The sequence below is a fragment of the Peromyscus californicus genome, unplaced genomic scaffold, assembly GCF_007827085.1.
Source record: "Peromyscus californicus insignis strain IS unplaced genomic scaffold, ASM782708v3 Scaffold_21__1_contigs__length_65335640, whole genome shotgun sequence".
Lineage (NCBI taxonomy): Eukaryota > Metazoa > Chordata > Mammalia > Rodentia > Cricetidae > Peromyscus > Peromyscus californicus.
The window spans coordinates 42,590,503-42,607,577 of NW_026294514.1; the positions used below are offsets into that span (position 1 = coordinate 42,590,503).

Here is a 17,075-nt window from a genome sequence, read left to right on the forward strand (position 1 = left end):
AGTAGATATATTAGAGGGTGAATGGGTAGGTGAATGAGTGAGTGGGTGGGTGGGTGGATGGATGGATGGATGGATTAATGGATGGAACAAATGAAGTGAAGATACAGAGAGAGAGAGAGAGAGAGAGAGAGAGAGAGAGACAGACAGACAGACAGACAGACAGACAGACAGACATGATAGATGACAGATAGTAGAATGGCTGGGTCACATTGTGTATCTTTGTATATTGACTAATTTGAAGAACTGCCATGTGATTGTCAAAGTTACTGTATGCCTTCACATTTGCCCAGTACTGCATTTGGGCTAGAATATGGTTTTGATTGACAGTTTTCAGCCAGCTAATGATGTTGAGGATCTTTTCATGTGCAATTCTGACTGGTTTTAAACTCTCTATCCTCCTGCCTCAGCCTCTTCAGTGCTTGATTTACAGGTCTGTGCCACCATTCCCATTCTCTACATCTCTGCGAGCTGGCACTACCACCCACCACTCCTCCCAGAACTCCTGGGAAGCCCTCGTGGCTACACATCTCCTTCCTTCCTTCTGGAAAAATGGAAACAATTCATACAAAGGAAAATAAGTGGGCTTCGTGTAACTGACTCACACCTTACAGGGGAAAAATTGATTCAATCATTTCACAAGAGCAGTGTCGTTTAAATGGCTTTAGATCCCAGATTTGAAAAGAAATGCAAATGTTATCTATAGACCATCAGGATCTGCAAGGTCCATGAATAGCTAAGAATCCTTGGGAGGTTTGGTTTATGACCCAGACATTCATCTCTCAACATCTTCCTCAGTTCCAGGTGCTGTTCCCACTGAATCCATCCAAGGAAGTACCTTTGAGGAGAAGATATTTCTTCAGTGGAGAGAGCCAACACAAACATATGGTGTCATCACTTTATATGAGGTACCTTACTTATTTGTTGGTAATTTACTTTTTAAGCATAATGTCTTGTGATGATCTGAGCTCTCTGGCATTTTAGAAACATAATTTCATGTTTCTTTGGAGAGTTTATATAGTCATAATAATTGTTATATAGAAACAAAAGATGAAAAGTGAGTTTTTCAACTCTGCATAATTTCAAGATGCATATTTAAAATAAGTCAGATCATTGTGTATTGTGTGTTACATATTAAGATACAGTATAACATCTTTAAAAGTCACTTTTATTGAAAGTAATAAATATTTTGAAACATACATTGATTAGGAAGCAATCACAGAGTCACATTCTTTCCTAGCTATGAACTATTTTTCCATTGATTGTAAAACAGCACTGATTATCCAATTAGAAAGTCAATAAAAAATTTTCTACACGGTAACTGTGGAATAATCTTTTGGGGGGTCCCTTCCCATCAATGCATGCTCCTCAGATTCACTGACACCATTTTGTCTGCTGAGGCAAATCAAACAGTTGAGTGATGGTAGCAAAAGAGAATTTGATAAATTGTTCAAGGAAAAAAATCATGGCAATAATGGGGTGACAGCCATCTTCATGTCACTGTGAGCATCGTTTCATTGTGCCTGTTGTCATAGAAACAAGCAGGTACACTTTTTTTTTTTAACTAGCATTTGTTTGAATGCAAATTCAACAAAATTATATGTTGTAAGCGTGCTAAAAATTCTGGCCGATCTGCATATGGATCTGCTTGAATACCTCTCAGCAGCCCTGACAGGAGCCTGAGCCTATGAGCTGTCAGTGGTGATCGCCACCAGCCCTCTCGCTGACCCCACAGCCTCACACTGCTGCTTCCCACACCTTCCAAAAGTTGGTATTGAAATGCAAAACAATAATAACAATAATAATAATCATCATCATCATATAAATCAAAGTGAAGAAAGCCAAAAGAAAAATGTTGCATTTAGTGTCTGTTTTATTGTAAAAACATAAAGTTGCAGAAATCCATGGCTCAGCTTCTATGGAGGTGTTTTATAGTCAAGTCAGGAAGGGTCGATTTTCTTTTCCTCCATGATGAAAATATTTCATATTTTGGTCCCTCTAACCGTGTTTGGACATTGCTTTTGCAGATTCTAATCTAAGAATAACAGGACTTTTTACTGGAAAAGCTACTCTTTGAAGTTCATTTTAAGACCCAAGAGTCTGTCTGCCTGTCCCCAAAGCCACCGGCTGCTACTAGACAAACAGAAACTGATAGCGAGTTTCTTCCTCTCTAATCCCACCAGACATTTATCTTTGTGTGATAAGTAACTTCAGCATGAAAACAACAGGGGAAGATGATAATTCAAAGGAAGACCCCATTAATCTCTCTGACTTAGTAACCAGGCTGTCCTAGGCTGAACACTGATCTAAATGCAGCTACAGTATGGATGTGTGAATATGCCATAAATCAAGGTTCTGGCAATCAGCTATTTGCAAGTAGAGCAGGTTGGCTCATTTTTCTGCAAATCCAAAGGGAAAATGTCAAATATTTGAATTGGGTCTAAATGACTAAGTATGTTTTCTGGGTATCAAACCAGTCTTTCTCATTCCTGCCTACTTTCTACATATAGGAAGGAGGGTAGTTCCAGGTTCCTCAAAACAGGGCTTGGGTGGCATCACAGGAGGGGCTCTTCCTTTCCTGAGACCTCAGTGCTCATGAGGCGTGGTTCACTTGCTTTATGTGAGTGCCCTGTATCCTGCTGCAGCAAACGGTCAGTGTGGTGCCAACTTATGTCCCTTCTCTCAGGATCAGAGTCTTGTGAAACAGATGCCATGCTAAGAAAGCTAAGCAGTTGCCCCTAAAGAAGCAGGGACTCTCACAACAGTGGATGGTGACATTTGAGTCTAGATTACCAGGGTTGGTGAATGCTTGTTCCCTGAAGGCTGTTAACATACTTAGATGATTTGAGGATAAAAATAAATTAAGATTGTCTGCTATAGATAAGAATACAGGTGCTGGGTTTGATTGGTTTTGGGGGGGGGGGGTTCTTTTGTGCCTTCTAACAGTACACTAAAGCATTGGCGTTTGAAAAGCACTAACAGCATCCTTTGTTTTCTAAACTTGACAGCAGTACATGGTCTCCCATCCTTCTGTTCATTCTAACTTCCCCCTCATCCCTTCACTAATCTGCCTCTCCTTTCTGTTTGCCTTGCCATAATTCTGATCTAACCTTCTCATAACTGCATTTCACTTTAGCCATTTCATTTTGTCAATTATCTTCCAAAATATCCAGGTTTGGTAATTATGTCCATCCTCAATGGCTCTCTTGTCAAATTATGAAATAATACTGTTCTCCTGCTGAACCTGTTAAGGATGCCAGTGTTCAAAGTAGAATAAGCATCCCAGTTTTTCTTTTAGAGTTAGCCACTGTTAGAAATGGAGGCAAGTTCAAATTTTTGTAAGGCAGAAACTATAGTACAGTTTTATTTATCAATTTAGATGGATGTCATTTAGTGTTAGCAAAAGCATGTTTGATTACAATTACACACACCCTGTGAGGTCACCAGCTTCCATAATGCAAAAGTAAATACAAGACACTTTCATGATTGATATGCAAAGTCAATCTCATGAGAACTCTAACAAAAAAATTAGAGGAACTTTTGTATTCCATCTTTCCAAACATGGACAAAAAGCCTTGGGAGACATGTGAACAAAGATCAGTGAATTTTGTTTGCATAAGGCTTAAACTACATAATGATGAAAAAAGTCTCAGTGTCAACAGAACGCTTGGAGTGATCGTTTCCAACACTCATGGCAAAAAATGGGCTGATAGCTGTGGTCTATACAGATTTGAGACAGATGGATGAGCATGATACAAAGAGCCCATCAGAGGGAGACATGCAATGAGGAAGAGGATGCAGCTCAGAAGGAACTCTAACCGACCTAGAAGCATGTGATCGTATCCTTACTAAATGTAAATAAGAATTGGAGAAACTTAAATAGGAAATAAATTTGTTTAATTTTGTATAATCTCAAACAAACATGTATCTGGTTTTGTATGATTTCTATAATGGATAATTTGACCAATGGCATGGAGAAATGTGTGCGTATATAGACTGTTGGTGGAAAATATATGCTGCCTTTTCCATAGGCAATGTGAGACTGCCTACAACAATTTAAACTTGAATATTGAACCTATTTCTAAAGATCTGTCAGTGAATAATACTCCCAAATACATAACATATAGATACCGCATCTCACTAATTTTTTCTCTAAGTTGTCTGTAGTTAATTCTAGACCTATGGCCAAGAGAGTTACACATTTATAGGTTTGTGGTCAGTGTGTATAAGATCTCGGAAGAAGACAAAAACCACAAAATGAAGCTTACCTTCTCTACTAGAGAACTGTGAAAAAATTTAATCTTTGCCGACCCCAGACTCTCAGTTGCATGTGAGACTTGCACAGAAAGTTAAGTTTGACCCAGAGTAAAGCAGAATGGTCCCGAGGTTGCCTGCTGATGCCATTCATATGTTAAGGGTTGTCTGAGCTTGGTAACCCTGAAGAAGAGCTGGGAATTGAGGGGCCATGTTAGGAAGCTTAGCTTCAATGTTAAGTACCTGGTCAAGTTGTAACTGTAATAAATAATGCTTTCAGAATAAATATAAGTACAAAAGTATTCAAAGTAAAGCAACCTTCCCACTTTTTCTTCTAAGTGGTAACTATTAGGTGCTATAGAGATAGCCCAGTGGTTAAGAGCACTGCGTTTTCTTCCAGAGGACCTGAGTTCAATTCCTAGCACACACAAAGTAGCTCACAACCATCTGGAACTCCCATCCCAGAACTGATGCCCTCTTCCCGATTCTGTGGGCACTGCATGCATGTGGTGCCTGGACATACAATCAGACACTCATGCGATACACACAAAATAAAAATAAATAACTCTTCAAGAAATCAAAGGAACTACAGCTACTCCTGGATCTCATCCCAATTATTATTTATTAGTAGTACTCCTTGTTGCATTTTTTTCTCCTGGATTTAATGGGCCATGGTCCTCAGTGTTTGGTTTTCCTCCAAGAGCCTTCTGAATTTTTCACACCACTCTACTTTTTGCTCATGTGCCTCTGCCCTCCTGCGGCCCTCGTCCAACGCCTCCTAGAGTGTGCTTCTGCTGTTCTTTCAGTATTTCCTTCAACTACTGTAGTTGCCTGCGAAGTACCCTGGCCCTTCTCACCCCTGAAGTCAAATTTAATTACCCATTCCTTTGTGTTCACAGAGTAAATTGCTCAGACCCCAATTAAAGACCTGTATTTTATGCTGGCTGCAATTACCATCAACTCATGCTCCCTATAAGATTTCAGCCCCCTAAAAGGCTATTCCATTTGGCTCTCTGTGAAACTGGCACCGTCGAGTTGGAGCCTTTAAGGAGAAAAGGGGAAGATAATTTTAGAAGATTCCAGGCACTTAACTGCAATCAGAAATCATCCAATATAAGCAAGTGCCATTCCATCTCACCAGTTTAACACCTTTCGTCCCCACCACTTCATTCAGGTGTCACTTTGCTTTTGTCTAGGGGCATCCCATAAAATTACTGGGACCCACCAGAGGGCAATCGGTGTTCTTTATAGTGGCTTCATTAAAACGTTTTCTGCCCTCAGCCAGCAATGTAGTACTGGTGTAAGAGCTTGCCCAAACTTTTCTTCTGGGAGCCCTCCCTCTGCTTTCTCTACTGCCTAGTGCCTAATAGGTACTTAGTATGTACCAGCTGAATGACCAGCTGAAAGTATGAAATGCTAGAAGGAACTATTATGTTCTGGCCTGAGCCTGGCGGGATACTGTAGTACACTGAATAATGATGCCCAGGCCAACAACCGCTCACTGCTTGCAACCTGTGTGGCAGGAGGCACTTGTGGAGTTGGCCACCTCCTAGTCCTGGGGAGCTTTGTAATTTCTGACATTCAGACTCCTATAAGTTTAGGGGATAGGACATATGAACTTTCTGATCCTTAATGCATATTTTTGTCTTTAGAAGTAGATAAGATAATTCGTAATTTTGAGGAAGGCATGAATTAGGATTTGCTTGTATTTTATAAGGAAAGAGGAGCAGGGTCTATAATTTTTACCAAATTATTAAAGGGTTGAAGCTAAAACACAGTTACAAATCCTCTATCTGACTCAGTTTGGTGTAGCTGGAAGTTTTCCTGTGCCCCGCCCAGTCTTGCAGCCGCTCAGACCCAAGTAAACACACAGAGGCTTATATTATTTACAAACCATATAGTCTATGGCAGGCCTCTTGCTAACTAGCTCTTATATCTTAAATTAACCCGTAACTACTAATCTATGTATCACCACATGTTCTGTGGCTTTACCTGCATCCCATTACATGTTTTCCCTTGGGCGGCTATCTTGAGTCTCTTCCCTTCTGCCTTTCTTCTTCCAGTCTACCTGCTTGTATTTCCTGCCTGTCTCTAAGCTGCCCTGTCATAGGCCAAATGGCTTTATCTATTAACCAATCAGAGCAACACATATTCACAGTGTACAGAAAGACATCCCACAGCAGTTTGGGGCCACCTGGTGGTGGTCATTGAGCCCCTCAGTGAAGCCTTTGCTTAGTATGTGCTAGTAGAGCCAAGACCCTGCTTTGCCAGGAGGTGAATGCTCCCGTGCTCTCAGGCACACCTCTGTGCTCTCCAGTAGTCTCTTTTGGAAAATATACCAAGTACCAAATGGTAACAGATCACAGTGAGACCTAAAAGAACATTAAGACATCACTTGATCCTCCAAAAGGCGATGCAATTACAGGAAACATTCCTCTGCCTATGACATGTTTAAATCATGGTTTAAAACTTAAACAGGAGATTCACAGCGTCCAAGACTTGTCACCATGTAAGGCTTATGGACCAGCCTCAGCCGATGGCTTTGGCTGCTCTGTGATTGGAAAGCCAGACTTAGGACACTTAACAAATATGCAGATTTGAGGTTCTGACCTGAGGCACAGATAGACACAATTCTTAACTAATGTCACCTGAATTCTCATCAGAATCTTCGTCCCCTGTACTATCTTCATATCCATTCCCCAATTTCTATCCCCAGTCTAGACCTCTCTCATACCCTACTTCCGTCATGTCCACAAGAGCATTTCAAATGTCTACATTCATCCTTAAGTGCATCCTCATCCATCCTGTTCCCTTTCAATGAGGGATATGATCCTTTGACCAAATGAGGTGGCTCCTCGGCTCCACCATGCTGGCAATCTATCACTGTCTGCTGTCTAATTTGTTCCTGTTATCATTCTTTTCTTTTCTTGCTGCCTCCCACTCCTACTTTAGTCTGAGACATTGACTATATTCTATCATCCACAACACAGCTTTAGCCACTGGATCCTACAACACTTGCCAGTGGTTTCTCTACTCCCTCTATTAACCCCTACAATAAAATTAAAGTCCCACCTGCCCATCAAGAGGGTATTTTTATTAAACCAATCAAATTGTTTTGTTTCCATACCCAAAATATTCAGTTTCCTTGTTGGATATATCCAAGTCCTTCATCTCAATGTACAGAATCAAGCACAAAGGAGCCCATGCCCCTACCCCCCTAACCTCCAGAGACCTCACAGGCCTTCCGTCTATTCATTCCTTGGGTCCCCAGCACTCTTGCTGCAGGACTTAAGTCAGGTTCTACCCCCAAATTCATGGCCCGAATGTTTCTTTACAGACTTCAGGTCCTCTCAGGTTTCTCAGCATCTCTTTCCTCAGGAATTTTGAATGGTTTTGTGGAACTTTCTCCCTGACAAAGCTTCTTATATTAGCATTGTGTTTGTTTCTTCCATAGTTAGTGTTTTTAGCTGGTATGTTTTTATTGTTGAGTTCCTCAGTTCTACCACACCCAGTCCTAAAGTCAAGTGTCCGGTCCATCTGCTAGCCACAGCACATCATTCAGTCACCATTCATGCAACCAGCAGGTGGGGATGTGTAGAGAACCCAGCACAGAGGCAACTTGGTCCTGTTCTAGGCAGGTTAGCAAGAACATTGTCCAAAAGGCTCTGTAAGTGTCCTTGGGACCCTGCAGACATGTCACCTCACAGAACAGAGGACAGCATGATTGTCATGTCTTCAGAAGTGCAGCCAGATAGGCAGGTGACCACAGGTCTAAGGGAAGAAGCAAAGGGTCTGGGATTTTTCACATTTGCTTTGCTGAAGTCTAGACGGCAGAGTTTACAGGAAGATGAACTTGTCCTTTGTACACTGTATTCATCCCTATAATGACATTCATCATAACTGAGATTGCAGTTATGTACCACCCTGCTTACCCTATACAGGGTAGTCACAGCATCTGAGTTGCCAAGGAGACCCCCCAGAACACAGTGCTGGGCATGGTCAGAAGCACCCTACAAATGTTTCAAGTCTATAAATGAATGAATAGATGAATGTTGGGGAGCGGATACACCTGCCACATTCCACTCTGGAGGGTTCAGGATAGAGAGCTAAGCTAGGAGGCAGGTGCAGAGGAGGCTCCCCCACAGTCCTCCTGGGCTGCTGGAAGTGGAGCTGGTTTCTTGTCTTCTCAAAGTCCTCAGCCTCTGAAGAGCCATCAGTGAGAGGGTTAACAACAGAATTGCCTGACTTTGGTGACGCCACCCACTGCAGTGATTAATATACATGGCAAACATTCCCTTGCCATAGCTCAGGTGACTCGATCTAAATATTCTTTCAAAGAGGTCTTCTTAATTATAATGACATGGTGTAAATATAAGAAAAAAAGAATGTCAATTATCACTCCGCATAATAACAGTGTTAGTGTTCTTGCACATAAATTACAAGTAGGTTTACCTATTTAGAAGCGTGAAAAGTGCTCAGTTTTGCAATTTAAAACTTCTGAATATGCCACATTTAAAAATTATGTCATTACAACCAGTAGAAGTTAGTAATCACCACTAAAGTGTGTGCTCTTGAGTAACTGATGAACTATCATACTGAAATCCTTTTTTTAAAATCACTTGAAAAGGCAAAATTTAAAGGCACCTATGTTCCGTTTATTTTCAAACATTCCAGCCTCATCCAGAGTGAGAATGTCTATTCCATGGCAAATGTTGTAAAAATACCTAGAGTCATACTCACTGGGGGACAGCTGCTAGTCACTCATAGCAATTTAAATCTCAATTTTATTTGATTAAAAGTAAATGAAATTTTCAATTCCTAGTGTCAGTAGCCACATTTCACATTCTCAATGGCCCCATATAGCATGTGGCCACTGTGTTAATAGGGAATAGAAGATTTCCACCATGACAGACAGTTCTGTTGGACAATATTGCTCTGAAAAATGTCAATGACTCTGACCCATAATAGCTGTCCATTTGCAGCACCAAGACTTACTGGCATGCGTCTCAGATTTATTTTTGGAGCAGACATTGTCAGTCACATGGATGGAAATACTTCAATGTGGCCTTGTTTGGGAAATACAAGTATCCTATTCATGGCCAAATCAGATAATGGCCAAAGATTAGAGATGAGGCCTCTATTCTTGCCAATGCCTATCAGTCTGAGCCAGTTGCCAGTTTGGATGTGTTGTATTTTTTTTTTCTAAATCAGCTCTTGGGACACATCGAAATCAAACAATTTCACTGTATCAGATTATGCTGAACCCATCTTTCATGTTCTAACCTATTGACTTTAAGCCCCTCCCTCTAGACAGGTAGCAACTCAGAAGCTCGGGCTGAGTTGCTATGTGTCTTCATTGGACTTGAGGTCGGAAGCAACTAGGGAAGAACTTATCCGGACAAGTCCGACAATGCCCCCATCAGAAGGCTTGTCAGATAAAGATGAGATCGATATCCAACTTCTCTAGAGTCACCATCATGTTCTTATTCCTTGGCAGATCACCTACAAGGCAGTCAGTTCCTTTGACCCGGAAATAGATCTATCCAACCAAAGTGGAAGAGTCTCAAAACTAGGAAATGAAACCCATTTTCTCTTCTTTGGCCTGTATCCTGGAACCACATACTCCTTCACCATCAGAGCCAGCACAGTGAAGGGGTTCGGACCTCCGGCAACAAACCAGTTCACCACCAAAATATCAGGTATTGAATAGTGATGAGTTAATGCCTTTCATCAGAAGTGGCATTTTGTGCCTTTTTGTTGTTATCATCAAAAAGGCAAAGATGAAACATAATGATAAATTTTATTATCACCGCTCTGGGTGCCTAAAACAGACTCAGAGACTAAAATAAAATGCTCTGTGTATTTAGCATTTGAGGGCTTGGCCCTCCTGTATTAGTGCATGGCCAGTGTTTTAGCAGTTTGCCTTGAAGGACTAGATTATAAGGCAGAAGTTTCTAGTGAGGTCCTCTAGTCCCCTTAGCAACCCTGGGTCACCAGAGCAGCTGTGTTGGAGAAACTCTGATGTAAACCATGAACTGGGAAGAAAGCAGTGCCTGTATTCTGTCCATAGGATCTACATTGTTGGTGGCTTTCCATCCTGCATAGAGACGGAAATACATAGCATCAAACAGTCAGGGCTCCAGCTTTTTTACAGACCCAGTTCCATCTCCCAGCAAAAGATACAATTTGAAGACTAGATGTGGCATGTGCATCTGTGCAGAAAATGCCTGCGTTCCTCAGACAGGAGGAAATGAAGTTGCCATCTGGTATAGAATGTGTAACCACAATAAACAGAATTCCATGAACATTATCTTTTTTTCTTCCTCCCCTGGCTATGAGTGGCAAAATATTTGGGTTTGGCCTTGAACTTTGTATAGTGTGTTTTGTTAGTCATCCTTCTGTCACTGTCCAGACAAAATACTGGAGAGAGGGAGAGGGAGAATGGACTTTATTTTAGCTCACAGTTCGGAGGTCTCAGGCCGTGATTCTTGGCCTCACTGCTCTGGGCCTGAGAAGATACTGCACATCCCAGTGAGAAGAATGTGGCAGAACATAGCTGTGCATCCCGTGGTGAATGGGAATCAGAGAGAATAAAGGGGAGATGCTGGGACAAAATGGACCCTTCCAAACCTCTCCCTCTGTGACTTCTCAGTCTGAAAAGGCTTGCTGCTGCCTCCAAGTAGTCCATTCAGATTTGAACTCATCAGTCAATTGATCCTTTGATAAGATTTGCAGTTTCTACGCAGAACCCAGTAATACCATGTACCAAGAACCAAACTTTCAACATGTCAGCCTTCTGGTGACATTTTTATAGCCAAGCCATAACAGCTATGAAGAAGTAGGAGGACAGCAGACAAGTTAACCAGCTCCAGGGGCTACTTTAGTAATAGTCAGCATGATTCCTGTATGTATTACCCTTCTTCCTTGCCTTTATAAAAGGTTTTGTTTGAAACAGAAGGAAATCAGTGTCCAAAATAGAGTATTTTAAATGTTCTAGTAGGCTTGAAGGGAAAGGAGTTTTTAAGAAATTATAACTTGGGGGATATTTTATACATCATGAGGTATTTTTGTGCACAGATTTGACTCGAAGTTTAATATACATGATATAAGGACAGTGCAGAGTTGGAAAAATAAGTTTTTCTGTGAGGTTAAAAAATGGCATACATGGGCAAACATATTCATCGACTGCTATTGGGATTGGCTAAGAAAGTCTATATACTGGGATGATTTTAATGTATTTCCTCGGATCTTAAGTGAATATCTCCCTATTAATATGATACTACCTATTGTATCAATTTCTCATGGTAACTCAAAGAGGAAATATATGCCAATATGTATTACTTCTGAGTAAGTTTTATTATTTTTCTCCAGTAGAGATCATATTTCTATGAGTATTATCATAAGGGAGAAGTTCCATCAGAAAAATAATTAAGCTTTCCCATATATTATATAAAAATTCCAATGAATATGAGTCTGGCCACCTCAAGTTCATATAATTCTATCCCAAAGCAAAGAAACTTGACATTTCAGTTGCTCTATACAAGCTCATCAAAAGTACTGATTTGACTTTTATGGTATTAAAACCACACTGCTATGCTCGGTTCCCAGCTACTTGGGAGGCCTTGGCAGGATAGTTTAAGCCTGGGATTTCAGGGCCAGCCTCAGCAAACAGAGCAAGATCCCAGTTCAGGCCAGAGGAGATGGGAAGGGAGTTAGGTTATAGTTCCTGAGCCCTGTTCTCTGTTTTTATGGACCTAAGAGAGAGAGAGAGAGATGCTTGCATCCAACACACAATTGCATGTTGTGAAGTCGAGTTAATTCTTAATGGAATTAGAACTGATTTTGAATGCTTAGGAAAACTTAATAGATGTGGCTAATAAATAACTCACCATTTTTACATAAAAGCTTTTCCCCTTATAAGACAACTGAGAAGACTGCTCACAGAAGGGGATCTCTATGAGACTGGCAGCTCCTGCATCGCAGTTCCCTGCCGAGGGGAGTCTGCGAATCTGTCTGGAGGAGAATTATTGAAGTGTACAGTTGCTAGGCTATGCTGAGACACCCATTTCTAGAAAAGAGAGATTGTTAGAAATGACTAAGGAGAGTCCATTGCTGAGAACTGTTGATAGTTGATAGCTGGGGAGGGAAGAATCATTCTTTTGATTTTTTTTTTTTTTAGCCTGTGGCCATTAATAGATTTCCTGTGCTCTTGTGGATGGGCCTACACCCATACATGTAAGGGCAGCACTAACTGAACTTAGTAGGTTGCTGTGAAAGAGGAGGAGGAGGAGAAGGAGGAGGAGGAGGAGGAGGAGGAAGGAAGGAAGGAAGGAAAAAAGAACATGAAGCTGGGAAAGAAAGAAGGAAGAAAGGAAGGAAAAAAGGAAAGGAGGGAGGGAGGGAGAGAGGGAGGGAAAAAGGCAGCATGAAGTTGGGAAGGATTTGTGAGGAGTTGGAGAGGGGAATACAGGCGTAGATATGATCATGTTTCATTGTATAAAAGTGTGAAGTTCTTAAGAATAAGAAAAAACTCTTCAAACATTTTCCCTGTTAGGAAGAACTCAAAAGTTTGTGGACTGTCTGGAGATCTGTCCTTTTGAACTGTCATAATTAGTTGCCCCTATTTTAAGAGATGCCAAACTAAAGCTTCAAATGGGATTAATGTACTTTCTTTTCCTTCTCCATTTTTTTTTAAACTCAAAGTCTATGTAGCCTAGGCTGGCCTCAAATTCACTATAGAGCTGAGGATGGCCATGATCCTCTCGCCTCTTCCTCCCAAGTGCTGTGATTACAGGCCTGTGTCACTGTGCCCCGTTTTTGTGATGCTGGGGATTGAACTTGGTACTTTGTATATGATAGGCAAGCATTCTACCTACTAAATTACACCCCAAGACTGAATGTGCCTACACCCCGTACTGTAGAAAATGAACCCTGAGAGAAAGTCAAGCCTAAGCTGTTTATTCTGCCTTTGTTTCTCATGCGTTTCCCATTGCCATGCTTTTCCCAAGAGTCCACAGGTCGTCACTAATTCACTGCAACAAGTCTCTCTGGCTCCCAGCATCCTCTTTAAACCCTTGGATGGGTCTTTAGGACATGGAAAAAGTCGACTTTAGTGGGAGAACCATGGCGTTGGGTTTTATGGTGCTGGTGACTACTCCAAAGCTTCCATATATGCCTTTAAGGCACATTGTATATTTCCATCACAGTACACATATTCCAAGATGGTTTGTTGATTTTTTTGTTTTTTAAAAAAAAAAAAGACAGACTGCAAGCAGGTAGCCAGAACAGAAATGGAAAAATTGAGGCTCACTAGCACCTCTTCAGTCCCTTCTGCCCCTTCTCATCCTCAGCTCAGGGTCAGAGAGGTTGTATGACTTGAGCAAAATGTCCCTGTCACTTTGTGTCTGGACTATATGGATGTAAACCTCAGGTGTGATCGATTGATGGCTATTACTTGATCTGTGTCCTTTGTAAAAAGAAGTGAACAGTCACTAAAAGAACTAATGAGTCTCCCATCTGATCTTTTCCCCTAGCACCGTCCATGCCGGCGTATGAATTTGAGACACCTTTGAATCAGACCGATAACACGGTGACAGTGATGTTGAAACCTGCCCAAAGCAGAGGGGCACCTGTCAGGTAAGGGACAGAGGGAGGGCCACGCTGGCTCAAAGAGAAGGAAGCTCCAGTCATGTTCACTGATTTCTCCAGTGTTTTCTAGGCTTTTCCATGCTGTTTCCTCATTAGCTCTCCCTAAAAGAAACAACCACGGAGGATGAAGGGGCCTCTATGGGAGGTGTAGAAATACCGGGTAGTCTTTGGATGGTGGGGAAAAGCTCCAGCCTCCTGGCCAGATGGCTTGACTCTCAACGGTAATAGCCTACTGTGGTTCAGGCACCCAGGGGCAGAGGACATGTCTTCCTGAGCTTTAAATGGGCTGGGTTTTTTAAAAATATATTTAAATTGACCAATTTCTCAAATGTATATTTAATGTATGATTTTTTTAAAGGAAAGAAAATTATTAGGAAAAATCATAAAGTCTTTATTTGAGATTAAGATTATTACCAACATCTAGGCCCAATTAGTCATTCCATTATGTTTTATGTAAATAAGAAACTACAAAGTAGGACCCTCACATTAAATGAATAAAAAAAAAGATATTTATTCTTCCTAGGAAAGATACAAAATAATTCCAGGAGTGGACCTGTCCTATGATCATGGGTCTCTATAGATGTGTATGTCTTCTCCTCGCTTCAGTGGGATTTGGAGATTTTTCCTCTCCCTATCTGAACAGATACCATTCCATCAGTCTCTTAGTCTGGATAGAATACCCCCCGTTGAAACATCTCCATCCATAGTACAGGCTGTGTGCAGTTTGTCTCTGGGCTCCTTTTGGAGCAATTGGTCTGATAAGCCTTTTAAAACCTGACTGTATGTGATGACATTTCTGCTTCCATATTACAGAGCAAATAGTGGGACTTGGCTCTGCTTGGCAACGCACACACAGGTCTCTGGAGACAAAGGTCACAAGAGAACAGTATTAGTTGATTAGGGTGGAATTATGGAAGTTTATATTCAAAACAGCTTGAGAATTTTGTAAAAGCAATTGGTGTTCTATTCTGTTGAATTACATGTCATAATCCCTCTGAGTCCTTTATGCTAATTTAAAAACGGTTAGCTAAAACAGTGAATACAGACACACTCTCCTCAGCGTGTATGCTGTTGCCACCAAGAAGGGTGACTTGACACTCTATGGCTCCCTGAGCTGATTTTTGCACAGCGTAGAGGTCTGATAATTTGATGGGCCCAAAGCACACATTCTCAGGTACTGTCCAGGACACATGTGTTCTTATAACCACGGGTCAGGCATTTTTCATTTCAAAAAGCTGGATTTCCATTAAATGAAAAATGTATGCTCTGACCTCAGCCTTGGGAGCATCACTTATTCTGACCAAGCTAATGATTTTTCCAGACTCAGCAATAATGAGCATAGTATTGTTCATTCTGTGAAGTGTCACGGTCAGAGAGTCAGTGGTCACCAAGGTTCATGCCCACAAATGGAAAGAAGCAAGGATGCTAAGGGTCCCTCCAAACCAGCTATCACTGTTCCCTTGTGTCCTACAAAGGCCTTCTACACATTTCCCATTATTGCTTTCTACCTTCAAACCTCTCACTCAGATTCCTACCCACATCACCACATGGATCTCTCCAAATCTATGCTTTGAAGTAGTTTCTCTATGATCCTCTTATCTTTCTCTTTTCTATTTTCTATTATTTTCCTCACTAAGTTATTGTCCTATTCTTTATTTTTATATGTTTGTTCTGCTTTTGGAGACCTTAATGGTTAGTTCTAGATAAACGTATGCCTTCTATTCTTATGTCTGTTAACACACACACACACACACACACACACACACACACACACACACACACACACACACACACGAATACTTATCAGAGTCCAACACACAGCTTATCCCTCAGACCTTATGTCACCTTCATGAAACCCATCTCTCTGACATACAGGAAGATTTGGGTTTCCACAGTGGTCACAAAATCATCAAGTTCAAAAGTCCTCTGAACACCGTGGAAACCTAAATCGTCTCTCCAAATTGACTGGGAGGATGCTGTCTTCAAAGGGGCAGATTGTCTTGGCACATATTTGAAAGAGGAAATGATCGCAGCCTCACCTGTCAAGGTTTTATTCTTCCTTCTTTTATAAGAGCAAATGTTCCCTTCAAGAGACTCATTGTATAGAACAACATAGTGGACTGATTATCCATTGAAAAGAGAGAAGACCCATATATCTGCAAAGACTGCTTTGGAAGAAAATTTCTGCAGTTCTCTCAAAATGAATAGGGTTTGTTAGGCTCTCCATTTCCCTTAATGTTTAGAGAAATAAGAACTCTGATTGAGAAATCATATGGACCTACAATATAAAGCCATTGTGTAGATTAAAACACTGAACACATCTGGAAATTTGCAAAATGCACATGAAATCATCAAGCTGCCATCCAAAAATCACCTCCCAAATGGTAAAACAAAAGCTAGAATGAAGAGAGGAAAGGGGGGTGGGTAAACATCTGTTTGCTTTCCTGGGTTTTGAACAGTATTGTGTGTTCAAAAATACTATCATCGTGTGATTTCCAAAATGCATTCTTTCCATTGATTTGATTTTTCTTGGATCCATATTCATCAGCGTTGGAATTCATTCTTCCTCATTTGTGTACTTCACTGGGTGAGTTCATGGAGTATTGATTCTATCAACTCTCAGCTGGTTTAAGACAGATTCCCAAAATTGCACATAGTTCGCCACGTAAATGATGGTTGTCTTTTTATTGACCGACACTTCAGCTCTGTCACAGGAAATTATTTAAATCCAGAGATGGCGAAGAACATCCCATCACTGCAGCCAGTAAACTAGCACCCCAGATAGAATTAAAATGTCTATATATGGATTCAGTTTTTTCCTCAACCAGACAGGGAATGGCTTAATTTTCTTTTACTTGGTTAGAGTGGTCTCGTTTCTGCCTTCTCTCTATCATTCATTCTGTATAGACACGATCCAGTAGAAAACAACTCTTGGAATTTGGCAGAAAGGAAGCAACTAAATAAGGGATAAATTGTATGTTTTCTTGTGCTAACAAGAATGCTTTATGGTGTGTGTGTGTGTGTGTGTGTGTGTGTGTGTGTGTGTGTGTGTGTGTATGTGTATGTGTGTGTGATGTGTGTGTGCATGTCAGTGCACACATATGTGTGTGCATGTATGCATGTGTGTGTGTGTACATGTGCATGTGTTCATGTTACGGGAAAGTAGCCAGTGAAGG

General features: G+C 41.1%; 1 protein-coding gene across 11 annotated transcripts in view; it reads left to right on the forward strand.

The window, feature by feature from the left end:
* Positions 1-17,075, forward strand: part of Ptprm (protein tyrosine phosphatase receptor type M) — a 715,625-nt gene that overhangs the window by 427,903 nt on the left and 270,647 nt on the right. For all 11 annotated transcript variants that reach the window (XM_052750180.1, XM_052750177.1, XM_052750181.1 and 8 more), the window contains 3 exons: positions 796-905; positions 9,749-9,950; positions 13,785-13,887. In XM_052750180.1, the coding sequence (XP_052606140.1) occupies positions 796-905; positions 9,749-9,950; positions 13,785-13,887 (415 nt within the window). The remainder of the gene's footprint in view (positions 1-795; positions 906-9,748; positions 9,951-13,784; positions 13,888-17,075) is intronic.